The 12,653-nt window shown below is 38.9% G+C and overlaps 1 protein-coding gene across 2 annotated transcripts in view; it reads right to left on the reverse strand.

The window, feature by feature from the left end:
• The window catches only part of LOC150080729 (TBC1 domain family member 1-like), a 339,728-nt gene that overhangs the window by 126,002 nt on the left and 201,073 nt on the right, over positions 1-12,653 (reverse strand). For both annotated transcript variants that reach the window (XM_090381763.1, XM_090381761.1), the window contains one exon: positions 8,939-9,078. In XM_090381763.1, coding sequence (XP_090237889.1) covers positions 8,939-9,078 — 140 coding nt within the window. The remainder of the gene's footprint in view (positions 1-8,938; positions 9,079-12,653) is intronic.

Raw genomic sequence — 12,653 nt, forward strand, 5'->3', positions numbered from 1 at the left:
CATTCAAAGAACTTATCTTGGAAGCTACTAGGCTTTACATACTAACTAAGAAATATTGTTCAAGGTTTAAGCCTAAATGAATGTCAGAAGAATTAATGAGACACGTGGCAGAGAAGAAAAATGCATGGAATACATATATATTAACATGTGACACAGAAGCCTATGATAGATATAAGTTGATCTGTAACCAAGTTACAAAGGACGTTAGGCAGGCGAAGGCAAATTACAAGAAATCTTTGGCAAAGGATGCAAAGAAAAAAACAGCAAAGAGTTCTTTACTTATGTAAACTCTAGAAGGAAGGGGACGAATCAGATTGGTCAACTTGATATCGATGGTTCAACAGTTGATGATCCTGCTAAGGTAGCTAACAAACTAAATGGATATTTTGCATTGACATTCATACATGAGGAGTTATTCAGCAAGGGGAATGCCAGAGGTGTATTCAACTCTGGCAGTAAGCTAGATAATCTTGTAATAACTGAGAGTAAAGTGGAGGAGAAATTGTTGAAGATAAACACAAGAAAGGTACCTGGGGTAGATGGTTTAGTTAGTTAGTTATTGGAAGTTTAATGGCGCATCAGCATCTAAGGCTATCGTGCGCCAAGGGTGGATGGGATCTATCCAGTTATATTAAAGGAGGCAGCAAAGGAAGTAAGCAAACCCTTAGCCATAATTATGAGAGCTTCCTTGGACTCAGGAGAGGTACCCATAGACTGGAGATGTGCAAATGTGACCCCAATTCACAGAGCAGGGTCAAAGGCTGACATAAGTAATTATAGACCTGTGAGTTTAACTTCTGTTCTAGGAAAATTAATGGAGGCACTGGTTAAAGAAGCACTGCAGGATCATCTAGACAAGTCTTCAATTATAGCTCAAATACAGCACGGGTTTTTTAAGGGAAAGTTTTGCCTGACAAATTTGATTGGATACTATGATGCAGTCACAAAAGAACTGGATGCAGGGAATAACTTTGATATTATATATTTGGATCTTAGAAAGGCTTTTGATACTGTTGCACATGAAAGACTGCTGCACAAATTGGAGCAGTGTGGCATTGGAGGCAAATTGCTGCTATGGTTAAAGGGGTGGTTGAGGGGGAGAAGACAGAGAATGGTAATCAACGGACACTGCTCATTGTGGACAAATGTTATTAGTGGAGTCCCTCAGGGTTCAGTATTGGGTTCATTATTGTTTTCTGTATTTATAAATAATATTGAGGATGGTATATCAAGCTTAATGTCCAAGTTTGCAGACGATACAAAGGTTGGCAATGTTGTTAAGGACACTACTGACACTATGCTGCTGCAACAGGATCTGGAAAGGTTGGTAGTGGGCTGAGAGGTGGCAAATGAAGTTTAACATTGACAAATGTAAAGTACTACATATGGAAAACAGCAACCCCAGAGCAACATATCAACTCTGTGGTACTACACTGACAGTGGTAGAGAATGAAAAGGACCTGGGGGTAATTGTGCAGGCAGATATGAAGTTCTCTGAGCAATGCAGGCGGGCTGCAAGAGTAGCTCATGGTGTCTTGTCAATGATATACAGGAATTTTTCTAGCAGGGATAAGGAGGTGATTATTCCCTTGTATAAGGCAATGGTAAGGCACACCTTGAGTACTCTATACAGGTCTGAAGGCTGGAGACCTGCTGGAACGAGTACAGAGAAGGGAAACAAGATTAGTGAATGGAGCAAAGGGTTGCTCTTACAAAGAAAGGCTTAAGTTTTGCAAATTAGTGTCTGGAGACTAGGCACCAACGAGGTGATCTGATAGAAGTGTATAAAGCCTTGAATGGTTTGAGTATGCTCAATGCTGATGGAATTCGTCCTCTTGCTCAGAAAAATTCAAATTGAGGAAAGACAGATGTAGGATAGATGTGCAGAAATTTGCCTTTAGCCAGCGGGTAGTTGGTTGGTGGAACAGACTTCCATCCCTTGTTGTGGAAGTTGATAGCCTAAATAAATTCAAGGCTGAGCTGGACAGGTATTTTGAATGAACAGAGGGATGAAATGGAAGTGGGTTTTTTTTTTTTTTTTTTTTTTGGCTGATGCTGCATAAGCTTCCTTTCTTGCATCATATGCCTTTACTAATGCTAATGCTAAAATGAAGTTTAATGGCTATTCAGATTGATCCCTTTGAAGTGGATCCCTTTATACTGTATGCATCAATCCCAATGCTTGCTTCTACAACTTCTGGAGGCATTTGTCATAAGACTCTTTTGGAATTGGTAATAGTTCCTGTGTTTCATTCTGAATGATTTCCTCGATTGTTACAAATCCGTGCCCTTTCAAAGAGACTTTAAGCTTGAGACTCAAAAAAAATCACAAGGAGCTAAATGAAGTAAATATGGAGGGGGGGGACCTCAGTGATAGAGAGATTTACAATAAATTCTTGAATGGAACACATCAACTGTGCAAGGGCATTGTTTTGATACAAACACCTATTCTTCAAAAAACCCCACCTTTCTGGACATTTTCTCCAAACAGCATTGTGCAATCATCATAGTTTCCTATATTCCTGGTTCATTGTTTTACTACACAGGAGAAATTCATAATGGACAATCCCCTGAGAGTCAAAAATATAATATGCATGATCTTCATGTTTGATCGAGATTGTCTTTTTTTTTTGTTTAATTAAAGAAGATGAAATCTTCCACTGAGAGAACTGTGCCTTTATTTCTGGGTCAGAGCCATACATGCAATTCATCACCAGTAGTGATGGAAGAAATAAAAGTGTGGGTCAGCAGGTAGCATATTAACAAAGACCCTGACATACAAGAACTTTCCACTTTCTGTTAACAGCATAGATAAACAGGAGATTCATTTATTAGCATTAACATTAGTAAAGGCATATGATGAAAGAAAGCAAGCTTATGCAGCATAAGCCAAAAAAAAAAAACCCTCCCATTTCACCCCTCCATTCATTCCAAATGCCTGTCCAGCTCAGCCTTAAATTTATTTAGGCTATCAAATTCCACAACAAAATATGGAAGTCGGTTCCACCAACCAACTACCCGCTGGCTGAAGGCAAATTTCCATACATCTATTCTACAACTGTCTTTCCTCAATTTGAATTTGTGCCCCCTCAGGTTCTTAATCTGAGCAAGAGAAAGAATCCCATCGGCATTCAGCTTGCTCAAGCCATTCAAAGCCTTATACAACTCAATCAGATCACCTCACAGGTGCCTACTCTCCAAGTGCTGCAATTTGCAGAACTTAAGCCTTTCTTGGTAAGAGAACCCCTTTGTTCCCCCTCACCAATCTTGTTGTCCTCCTTTGTACTCGTTCTAGCAACTCTACATCCTTCCTAAAATGAGGCCTCCAGACCTGTACACAGTACTCTAGGTTTGGCCTGACCATTGCCTTGTATAAAGGGATAATCACCTCCCTGTCCCTGTTAGCAAAATTCCTATATATCATTGACAAGACTCAATGACCTGCCCTGGCAGCACATCTGCACTGCTCAGCGAACTTCATATTCGACTGCACAATTACCCCACAGGTCTTTTTCATTCTCCACTTCCCTGAGTGTAGCACCACACAGCTGGTACGTTTCTCTTCAGTTATTGCTACCCATATGCAGGACTTTGTATTTGTCAATGTTAAACTTCAGTTGCCACTTCTCAGCCCATTTGTCCAACCTATCTAGATCCAGTTGAAGTAGCACACTGTTTTTACTACTGTTAACAACCCTGCCAACCTTTGTATCATCTGCAAACTTCGATATTAAGCCTGATATACCTTCATCAATATCAGTGATATATATACAAAACAACAATGGGCCAACACCAAACCCTGGGGAACTCCACTTAACATTTGTCCACAAAAAGCAGTGTCCACTGATTACCACTCTCTGTCGTTTCTCACTCAACCATCCCTTTATACATTATAGCAACTTACCGTTAATGCCATATCTCTCCAATTTGTACAGCAGTCTTCATTTGCAACAGTATCAAAAGCTTTCCTGAAATCAAAGAATATGATATCAAAATTATTTTTGGCATTCAGTTTCTTTGTGACCACATAGTATCCAATCAAATTGATCAGACAAGACTTCCCTTTAACAAACCCATGCTGTGTCTTAACTATTACTGCAGTGTTGTCTAGATGATCCTGCAATGCTTCTTTAACCAATGATTCCATTATTTTCTCCAGAAGACAAGTTAAACTAACAGGTCTATAGTTAGTTGTGTCACCTTTTGAATCCCCTTTGTGAATTGGTGATACATTTGCACACCTCCAATCCATGGGGACCTCCCCTGAGTCCTAGGAAGCTCTTATAATTATGGCTAAGCATTTGCTTACTTCCTTTGCTGCCTCCTTTAATATAACTGGATAGATCCTATCCACCCCAGAATTTTTTTTATGTTTAACTCCAACAATTTCTCCTCCACTTTGCTCTCAGTTATTACAAAATCACTTAGCTCCCTGTTAGAGTTTGATAAACTTCTGGCACTTCCCTCATTGAATAACTCCTTACATCTGAATGTAGATGCAAAATACTCATTCAGTTTATCAGCTACCTGAGCATGATCATCAATTGTCAACCCTCATGAGTATGGGCTTGGCAAACCCAGTGTCCTGAGCTGGATATCATCATTCTTCTCTTTATTGCTTTTTTGGTGATTCCCTTCTCTCTTTCTCTCTGCGTAACACAGGATTTTTTTTTTTGGCTGGTGCAGCACAAGGAAGCTCAGGCTTCCTTGCATCTTATGGCTAATAATAATAATAAGTGGTCCAATCTGATTCATCCCTTTCCTTCTAGAGTTTACATAAGTAAAGAACTCTTTGCCGTTTTTCTTTGCATCCTTTGCCAAGGATTTCTAGTAACCTGCCTTAGCCTGCCTAACCTCCTTTGTGATTTGATTACAGACTAGTTGATATCTGCCATAAGCTTCTGTGTCACCTGATACTTTATATGCATCCCATACATTTTTATTCTCTGCCACGAGCTTCATTAGTTCATATGACATCCATTTAGGCTTAAACCTTGAACAGTATTTCTTAGTTGGAATGAAAAGCCTAGTAGCCTCCAAAATTAAGTCCCTGAAGGCTTCCCATTGAATTTAACATTGGTAACCAGTTGATCCCACTGTACAGAATTTAAAAACTGTCTGAGACCCCTCTAGTCACCTTTACGAATGGTGGTAGTTACATCTTTAGATGGTAGTTACATCTTTAAGTAATTACCACATCAATACATTGTGATCACTGTCGCCCAGTGTTTCCTTTATCTGCAGATTCTTAATACATGAATAATCACTGATGATAATCAGATCAAGAGTATTCCTCCCTCTGGTTGCCTCTCGAACATGTTGCTGTAGAAAACATGTCATCCAATAAATCCACAAAAGTCTTGCTAGTGTGTGAGTGACCAAACCACAAGTTCCAGTCGATATCTGGAAAGTTAATATCCCCCATTATAAGACATTCTGATTTACTGGCCTACTCTATTTCTCTGCACAATTGCTCATTATACTCATCAGATTCATTAGGCCTGTAACACACACCTACTCTCATTTTTTCTTTCCCAGTGCTTATTTCACACCAAACAGACTCAACATTGCATTGTCCACAAACATCAATTGGATGCACATCCTTAGATTTTATGTTTCTTAACTAACAGCATAACCCCTCCTCCCTTCCTGTCTTGTCTATCCTTTCTGTAGACATTGTACTCTCCAAATTCCAATTCTGAACTGCTTATGTCTATGTGACACCACATCTCTGATATCCCAACAATATCTGCTTTTGATGTATTGACTAGCACTTCAAGCTCATCAAATTTATTAACTATACTCCTAGCATTGTGCACATGCAAGTATACATGCACCTGTTTCTACTCTTAGTTACCCTAACACAGCCCATGTATTTATTTGTTCCACTATGACTCCCAGCAGTCCTGGAAATCTAAATTGCCTTGCTTTCCAGGCTGCTGCTGATTTTAATAGAAGCAGTGCAAGAATCACTTTTGCCTCTGCCTGCGGCCACTGTTAACCTTTTAGTCGACGCCTCCGTAGCCAGGTGGGAAGGAGCAGCAGTGCGTGGCGCCTGCGTAGCCAGGTGGGCAGGAGCAGCAGTGCGTAGCACACGCTTCTTGATTAGACCGGGGTTCGAGCCCGTGCCCACCAAATACGGAGGATGCAGAAAGGTCAGGGAATGACCACCGCATATCCCCGGAACAATATGGCCTTAGTTGCTAATGCTCCTAAAAAAAAAAAAAAAACAAAAAAGCAGCAGTGCGTAGCACACGCTTCTTGATTAGACCAGGGTTCGAGCCCGTCACCACCAAATACGGAGGATGCGGAAAGTTCAGGGAGTGACCACCGTGTATCCCGGAGCAGTGTGGCCTTGGTTGCTGATGCTCCTAAAAAACAAAATAACAAACCTTTTAGTCTGGGTAATCCCCCTCAAGCTAGCAGTTTTCTGACCCACCTAACACTGCCTCAATAGCATCAGCAAATATTTTTTCACCCTTTCTATTTAAGTGTACCCCATCCCCGTTGAAGCAGCCTCTCCTGTCAACAAGCAGAGACCAGGCTGAAAAAAATTCTACCCCTAAGCTTGATTGTGCCAATCATTAAAATTGACCGACATGTTCCATAAGTAATTCCAATTTTACTGGCAAATTTGAAGATAGTTAAATGTCCACCACCCTTGATCAAATCATTAGCAATCGAATCAATGAGTTTTTGAAGTTGATAGGAGGCCATAGCAGGATCACCTATGAAGGATAAGTGACTCTTGAAATGTTGTCTTCTACTGAGTCTTTAAATGCAAAACACAAAAAGTCCATGAAACTTTCCAACATATAGTTCAAGAAAAAGTCAAACATATATCTGTTTTTAACATTCTGCAGGTTTCTGCTGCAGTTTTGTCTAATTTGAAACAAAATTTGATGCTGAGTAAAATCACTCATTTTAAAATGAGACGAAATGCATAAAGCTTTCTAATTAACACATACTAAAATAACACATATACTGAACTAGAAGCTTTTTCGGGAGCCGCTAAGTGAAACTTTATTTATTGATTTTAAATTATTGTTTTTAAACTTCTGATTTAAAATTAGTAGTGTAGTAATTATTTGTTATTCACGGATTAATTTGGTGCACCTATTCTTTGCTTGGCCCTTGTAGCTGCTAAACAACCACAGTCGACTTCTGCCACCATTGTGTTATATCGATAAGAACTTTTTGCCCAGTTTAGAATTTTTATAGGCTTGGAAGTTTCTACATAGTTTTTTACCATGTTACCATATAAGCATAATGCATCTATTGTCTTTACCATGTCCATCTATCTATCTATCCATCCATATGTAACACCTCAACTTCCAGATGGATTTTCATGGAATTTTATATGTTGTTGGTTGCACTTTGACAACCAAGGTCATGTTTCTCCTTGTATACAGTCTATAAATTGTATGTGTTCTGGGTCCATTTTCTGTTTGCCAGAGGAAAAACCCCGAGTTTCCAGGAAGAAAAAACTATGCCATCTCGTCTGAGACCAACTAACTCAGCCATGTTGTGAAACAGACCAGTAAAAATTCCTCCCGCCATCAATGGGATTCAAGCTCAGTTCTTTTCTTCCTGGTGTGGGGAGGACAAAGATCCTACCAACTGTGCTACCCACAAGAGCATGAAATTTTATATTTGGACAGTTTAAAAATATTTGTCAGGCGATTCCCAATTTCCTTAAAATTGAAAAAATATAAATGCAGCAATTATTATTTTTTTTTTTCCAAACAATTTGTAAAAATTGTTTTTTAACAATTTGTAAAATTTGTAAAAATGTTAAATAATTTGCTAACTGAAGAATCCGTAGCTCTGGATATATGTTTGTAATTCATGGTGTCTTGAATCTGCTTTTTTTGCTAGTGTATTCGCATCTTCTACTGATAATAGATGTGCTAGTTTGGGTACAGTCAAAAAGAACTTAAGCATGGCAGAATAATTCCTTGTAATACCAATAGAGCAATAAAAGCAGTTTATCAAGCACTAAAATGTGCTCTGGTGTTTGATCAATGTCCAGTATACTAAATACAAGTATCTTTTTTAACAGAGAAATTTCTTCAAAGAAACTATTCCCAAATATTCGAATCAGTGTCCTTCAAGACCAGTATATTTTGGAAGCATATTTTGGAATAAGTCATGCATACATCAATCTATTCTGGGAGAAAATATTTCAGTTTTTCTAAAGGCAGTAAAACAAAGGACCCAATGTGCACAAGAATATTTGGTTTTCATGCACCAGAATAAACGGTTTCAGACACTTTTAGAAACTCTTTATTAAACAAATAAAAGAAAACTTGTAGTGGGACTACAAAGTAAGCTCTGATAGCATATTTTATATGTTTTCCTAACAAAATTTTTTGTGCAATGGCAGATCCAAACAGATCAGATTGAACCCAAGTTTCATCAATTCCACTTCCTTATATGGATGAGCCAACTGTTAATAATAATGAACGAAGTGAAAAAAAACAGAAAAAAATTTTTTTTTTAAGTTTTGGGTTACTAGAACAAGTAGCTCATAGTATACATTTGGGCGCCTCCGTAGCCAGGTGGGAAGGAGCAGCAGTACGTAGCACATGCTTCTTGATTAGACCGGGGTTCGAGCCTGTCACCACCAAATACGGAGGATGCGGAAAGGTCGGGGAATGACCACCGCATATTCCGGGAGCAATATGGCCTTAGCTGCTAATGCAACTAAAAACCAAATAACAACAACAACAGTATACATTTCATCTGTAAATTGTGTGTTCTCTGGTCAGTTTTCCTGGATTAAAAAAAAAAACATCTTTTCCCCCCCCCAATCTTTTATTCTCCAGAAGATAACTTTTGTTACTTCTCTTAAAAATAACAATTACTTCCATTTTTATGTAGATAATAGCAAACAGTAATTTTTTTGTTTATTTTTACTGCTTTAGTTGTTTAATACCTTGGAGAGCTTCATTCTTTTTCAATGGGACTTGCACTCTGTGAAATATCGCTTTTCTCCATGATTTATGTTGAGTTGCATTTTCCTTTCCTGGAGGTTTTATAGTTGTATGGCTCTTACTCTGTCCAACTTTCAAAAATCTAGAAAAATAAAATAAAAATAATAATAAGCCAATATCTCTAAGATTCCCAAACTAAAACGTGGATGGAAGAATAAATTTACACAGAATTTTGATCAGTGGGGTCAGAAAAAGAAATGAAAATGTGAATAAAGTATAAATTCATATATACAAGTTTTACCAAAAAAGTTTGGTAAATGATCATATAATTCTTGATTGCATAGCAGTAGCCAAAAGATTATGAGCAGGGTTAACAACATCTTGTAAGCATGCCTGCACCAAGTTTTAACTTCTTATTTTGCTGATATAGCAAAAGGCTGCTTTGAATAAATACTTGTTTTCTCATTTGTTGCATATACTGAAAAAAGTGAAATATGAATACAATGCAAACATTAAATTTCGCTGGGAACCTGGAAAACCAGCCACAGAACCCCATGAAATGCTCATTAATGTTTACAGAGATGATGCTATGATGAAATAAAAAAACAGTTTTCAAGTGGTTTCAAAGGTTTCATGAGGGAAATGTTTCACTCAAAGATGGTCTTTGAGTGAAAAACAATGACTTGTCAATCAAACCATCAATGAATTCTGCACCATCATTTGATCAGATCAACAAATGCCCAGTCAAGAAATTACCTTGCCTATATACAGTAAACTCTCGCTAATCCACAGTAATATTGAGGCAGTGTTAGGTGGGTCGGAAAACTGCTAGCTCGGGGGGATACAAAGACTAATAGATTAACAGTAGCCACTGGAAGAGGAGAAAGTGATTCTTGTACTGCTTCTATTGGAATGAACAGAAGCCTGGAAAACAAAATGCAGGATATTTCAGAGACTGCTGGGAGTCATTGCAGTACAAGTTAACACGTGGATTGTGTTAGGGTAGCTAAGAATAGGAACAGGTGCATGTATACTTGCGTGTACACCAATGCTAGGAGTTTGGTAAATAAATTTGATGAATTTGAGATATTGCTCAAAGCATCAAAGGCAGATATTGTTGGGATATCAGAGGCATGGTGTCACACAGATATAAGGAATGCAGAACTGGAATTCGGGGAGTACAACGTCTACAGAAAGGATAGACAGGATAGGGAGGGAGGAGGGGTTATGCTATTAGTTAAGAAACACATAAAATCCGAGGAAGTGAAGCCAGTCGACATTGCTGGACAGTGCAGTGTCGAATCAGTTTGGTGTGACATAAGCATTGGGAGATCAAAATTGAGAGTTGGAGTGTGCTATAGGCCTAATGACTCTGATGAGTATAATAAGAAACTGTACAGGGAAATAGAGTGGGCCAGTAAATCAGAGTCTTATAATGGGGGATTTTAATTTCCCAGATATTGACTGGAATTTGTGGGTTGGTCACTCACACACTAGCAAGGCTTTTGTGGATTTATTGGATGATTGTTTTCTACATCAGCATGTTCGGGAGGCAACTAGAGGGAGTAATACACTTGATTTGATTATCAGTAGTGATTCTTCATGCATTAAGAATCTGCAGATAAAGGAACCACTAGGTGGTAGTGATCACAGTGTGCTGAAGTGGGATTTACTCAAAGAGGTAACTACCATCAGGCGTAAAGGGAAGGGTTATTGCTTTTGTAAAGGCAACTACGATGGTCTGAGACAGTATTTAAATTCTATACAGTGGAACCTACTGATGATGTTACCAATAGCAAATTCAAAATGGGAAGCATTCAAAGAACTTATCTTGGAAGCTACTAGGCTTTACATACCAACTAAGAAATACTGCTCAAGGTTCAAGCCCTAATGGATGTCAGATGAACTAATGAGACACATGGCAGAGAAGAAAAATGCATGGGATACATATAAATTAACAAGTGACACAGAAGCCTCTGATAGATATAAGCTGGTCTGTAACCAAGTCACAAAGGAGGTTAGGCAGGCAAAGGCAGATTATGAGAAATCTTTGGCAAAGGATGCAAAGAAAAACAGCAAAGAGGTTTTTACTTATGTAAACTCTAGAAGGAAGGAGATGAATCAGATTGGTCCACTTGATATCAATGGTTCAACAGTTGATAGGTAGATAACAGGTAGATAACAAACTAAATGAATATTTTGCATTGGCATTCACACATGAGGAGTTATTCAGCAAGGGGAATGCCAGAGGTGTATTCAACTTTGGCAGTAAGCTAGATAATCTTGTAATAACTGAGAGTAAAGTGGAGGAGAAATTGTTGAAGATAAACACAAGAAAGGCACCTGGGGTGGATGGGATCTATCCAGTTATATTAAAGGAGGCAGCAAAGGAAGTAAGCAAACCCTTAGTCATAATTATGAGAGCTTCCTTGGACTCAGGGGAGGTACCCATAGACTGGAGATGTGCAAATGTGACCCCAATTCACAAAGGAAGGTCAAAGGCTGACACAAGTAATTATAGACCTGTGAGTTTAACTTCTGTTCCAGGAAAATTAATGGAGGCACTGGTTAAAGAAGCACTGCAAGATCATCTAGACAAGATTTCAGTTATAGCTCGGACACAGCATGGTTTGGTTAAGGGGAAGTCTTGCCTGACCAATTTGATTGGATACTATGATGCAGTCACTAAAGAGCTGGATGCAGGGAATAACTTTGATACTATATACTTGGATCTTAGAAAGGCTTTTGATACTGTTGCACATGGAAGACTGCTGCACAAATTGGAGCAGTGTGGCATTGGAGGCAAATTGCTGCTATGGTTAAAAGGGTGGTTGAGGGAGAGAAGACAGAGAGTGGTAATCAATGCACACTGCTCATCGTGGACTAATATTATTAGTGGAGTCCCTCAGGGTTCAGTGTTGGGTCCATTATTGTTTTCTGTATTTATAAATAATATTGATGATGGTATATCAAGCTTAATGTCCAAGTTTGCAGATGATACAAAGGTTGGCAGGGTTGTTAAGGACACTACTGATGATATGCTGCTGCCACAGGATCTGGAAAGGTTGAGCAGATGGGCGGAGAGGTGGCAAATGAAGTTTAACATTGACAAATGTAAAGTACTATATATGGGAAACAGCAACCCCAGAGCAACATATCAACTCTGTGGTACTACACTGACAGTGGTAGAGAATGAAAAGGACCTGGGGGTAATTGTGCAGACAGATATGAAGTTCTGTGAGCAATGCAGACAGGCTGCAAGAGTAGCTCATGGTGTCTTGTCAATGATATACAGGAATTTTTCTAGCAGGGATAAGGAGGTGATTATTCCCTTGTATAAGGCAATGGTCAGGCCACACCTTGAGTACTCTATACAGGTCTGGAGGCCTCATTTCAAGAAGGATGGAGAGCTGCTGGAACGAGTACAGAGAAGGGCAACAAGATTAGTGAATGGAACAAAGGGTTGCTCTTACAAAGAAAGGCTTAAGTTTTGCAAATTATAGTGTCTGGAGACTAGGCACCAATGAGGTGATCTGATAGAGGTGTATAAAGCCTTGAATGGTTTGAGTATGTTCAATGCTGATGGGATTCTTCCTCTTGCTCAGAATAATCACCTGAGAGGGCATAAATTCAAACTGAGGAAAGACAGATGTAGGATAGATGTGCAGAAATTTGCCTTTAGCCAGCGGGTAGTTGGTTGGTGGAACAGACTTCCAT

Source organism: Mastigoproctus giganteus, chromosome 9 (assembly GCF_048544385.1).
Source record: "Mastigoproctus giganteus isolate SK-2022 chromosome 9, ASM4854438v1, whole genome shotgun sequence".
NCBI classification, from domain to species: domain Eukaryota; kingdom Metazoa; phylum Arthropoda; class Arachnida; order Uropygi; family Thelyphonidae; genus Mastigoproctus; species Mastigoproctus giganteus.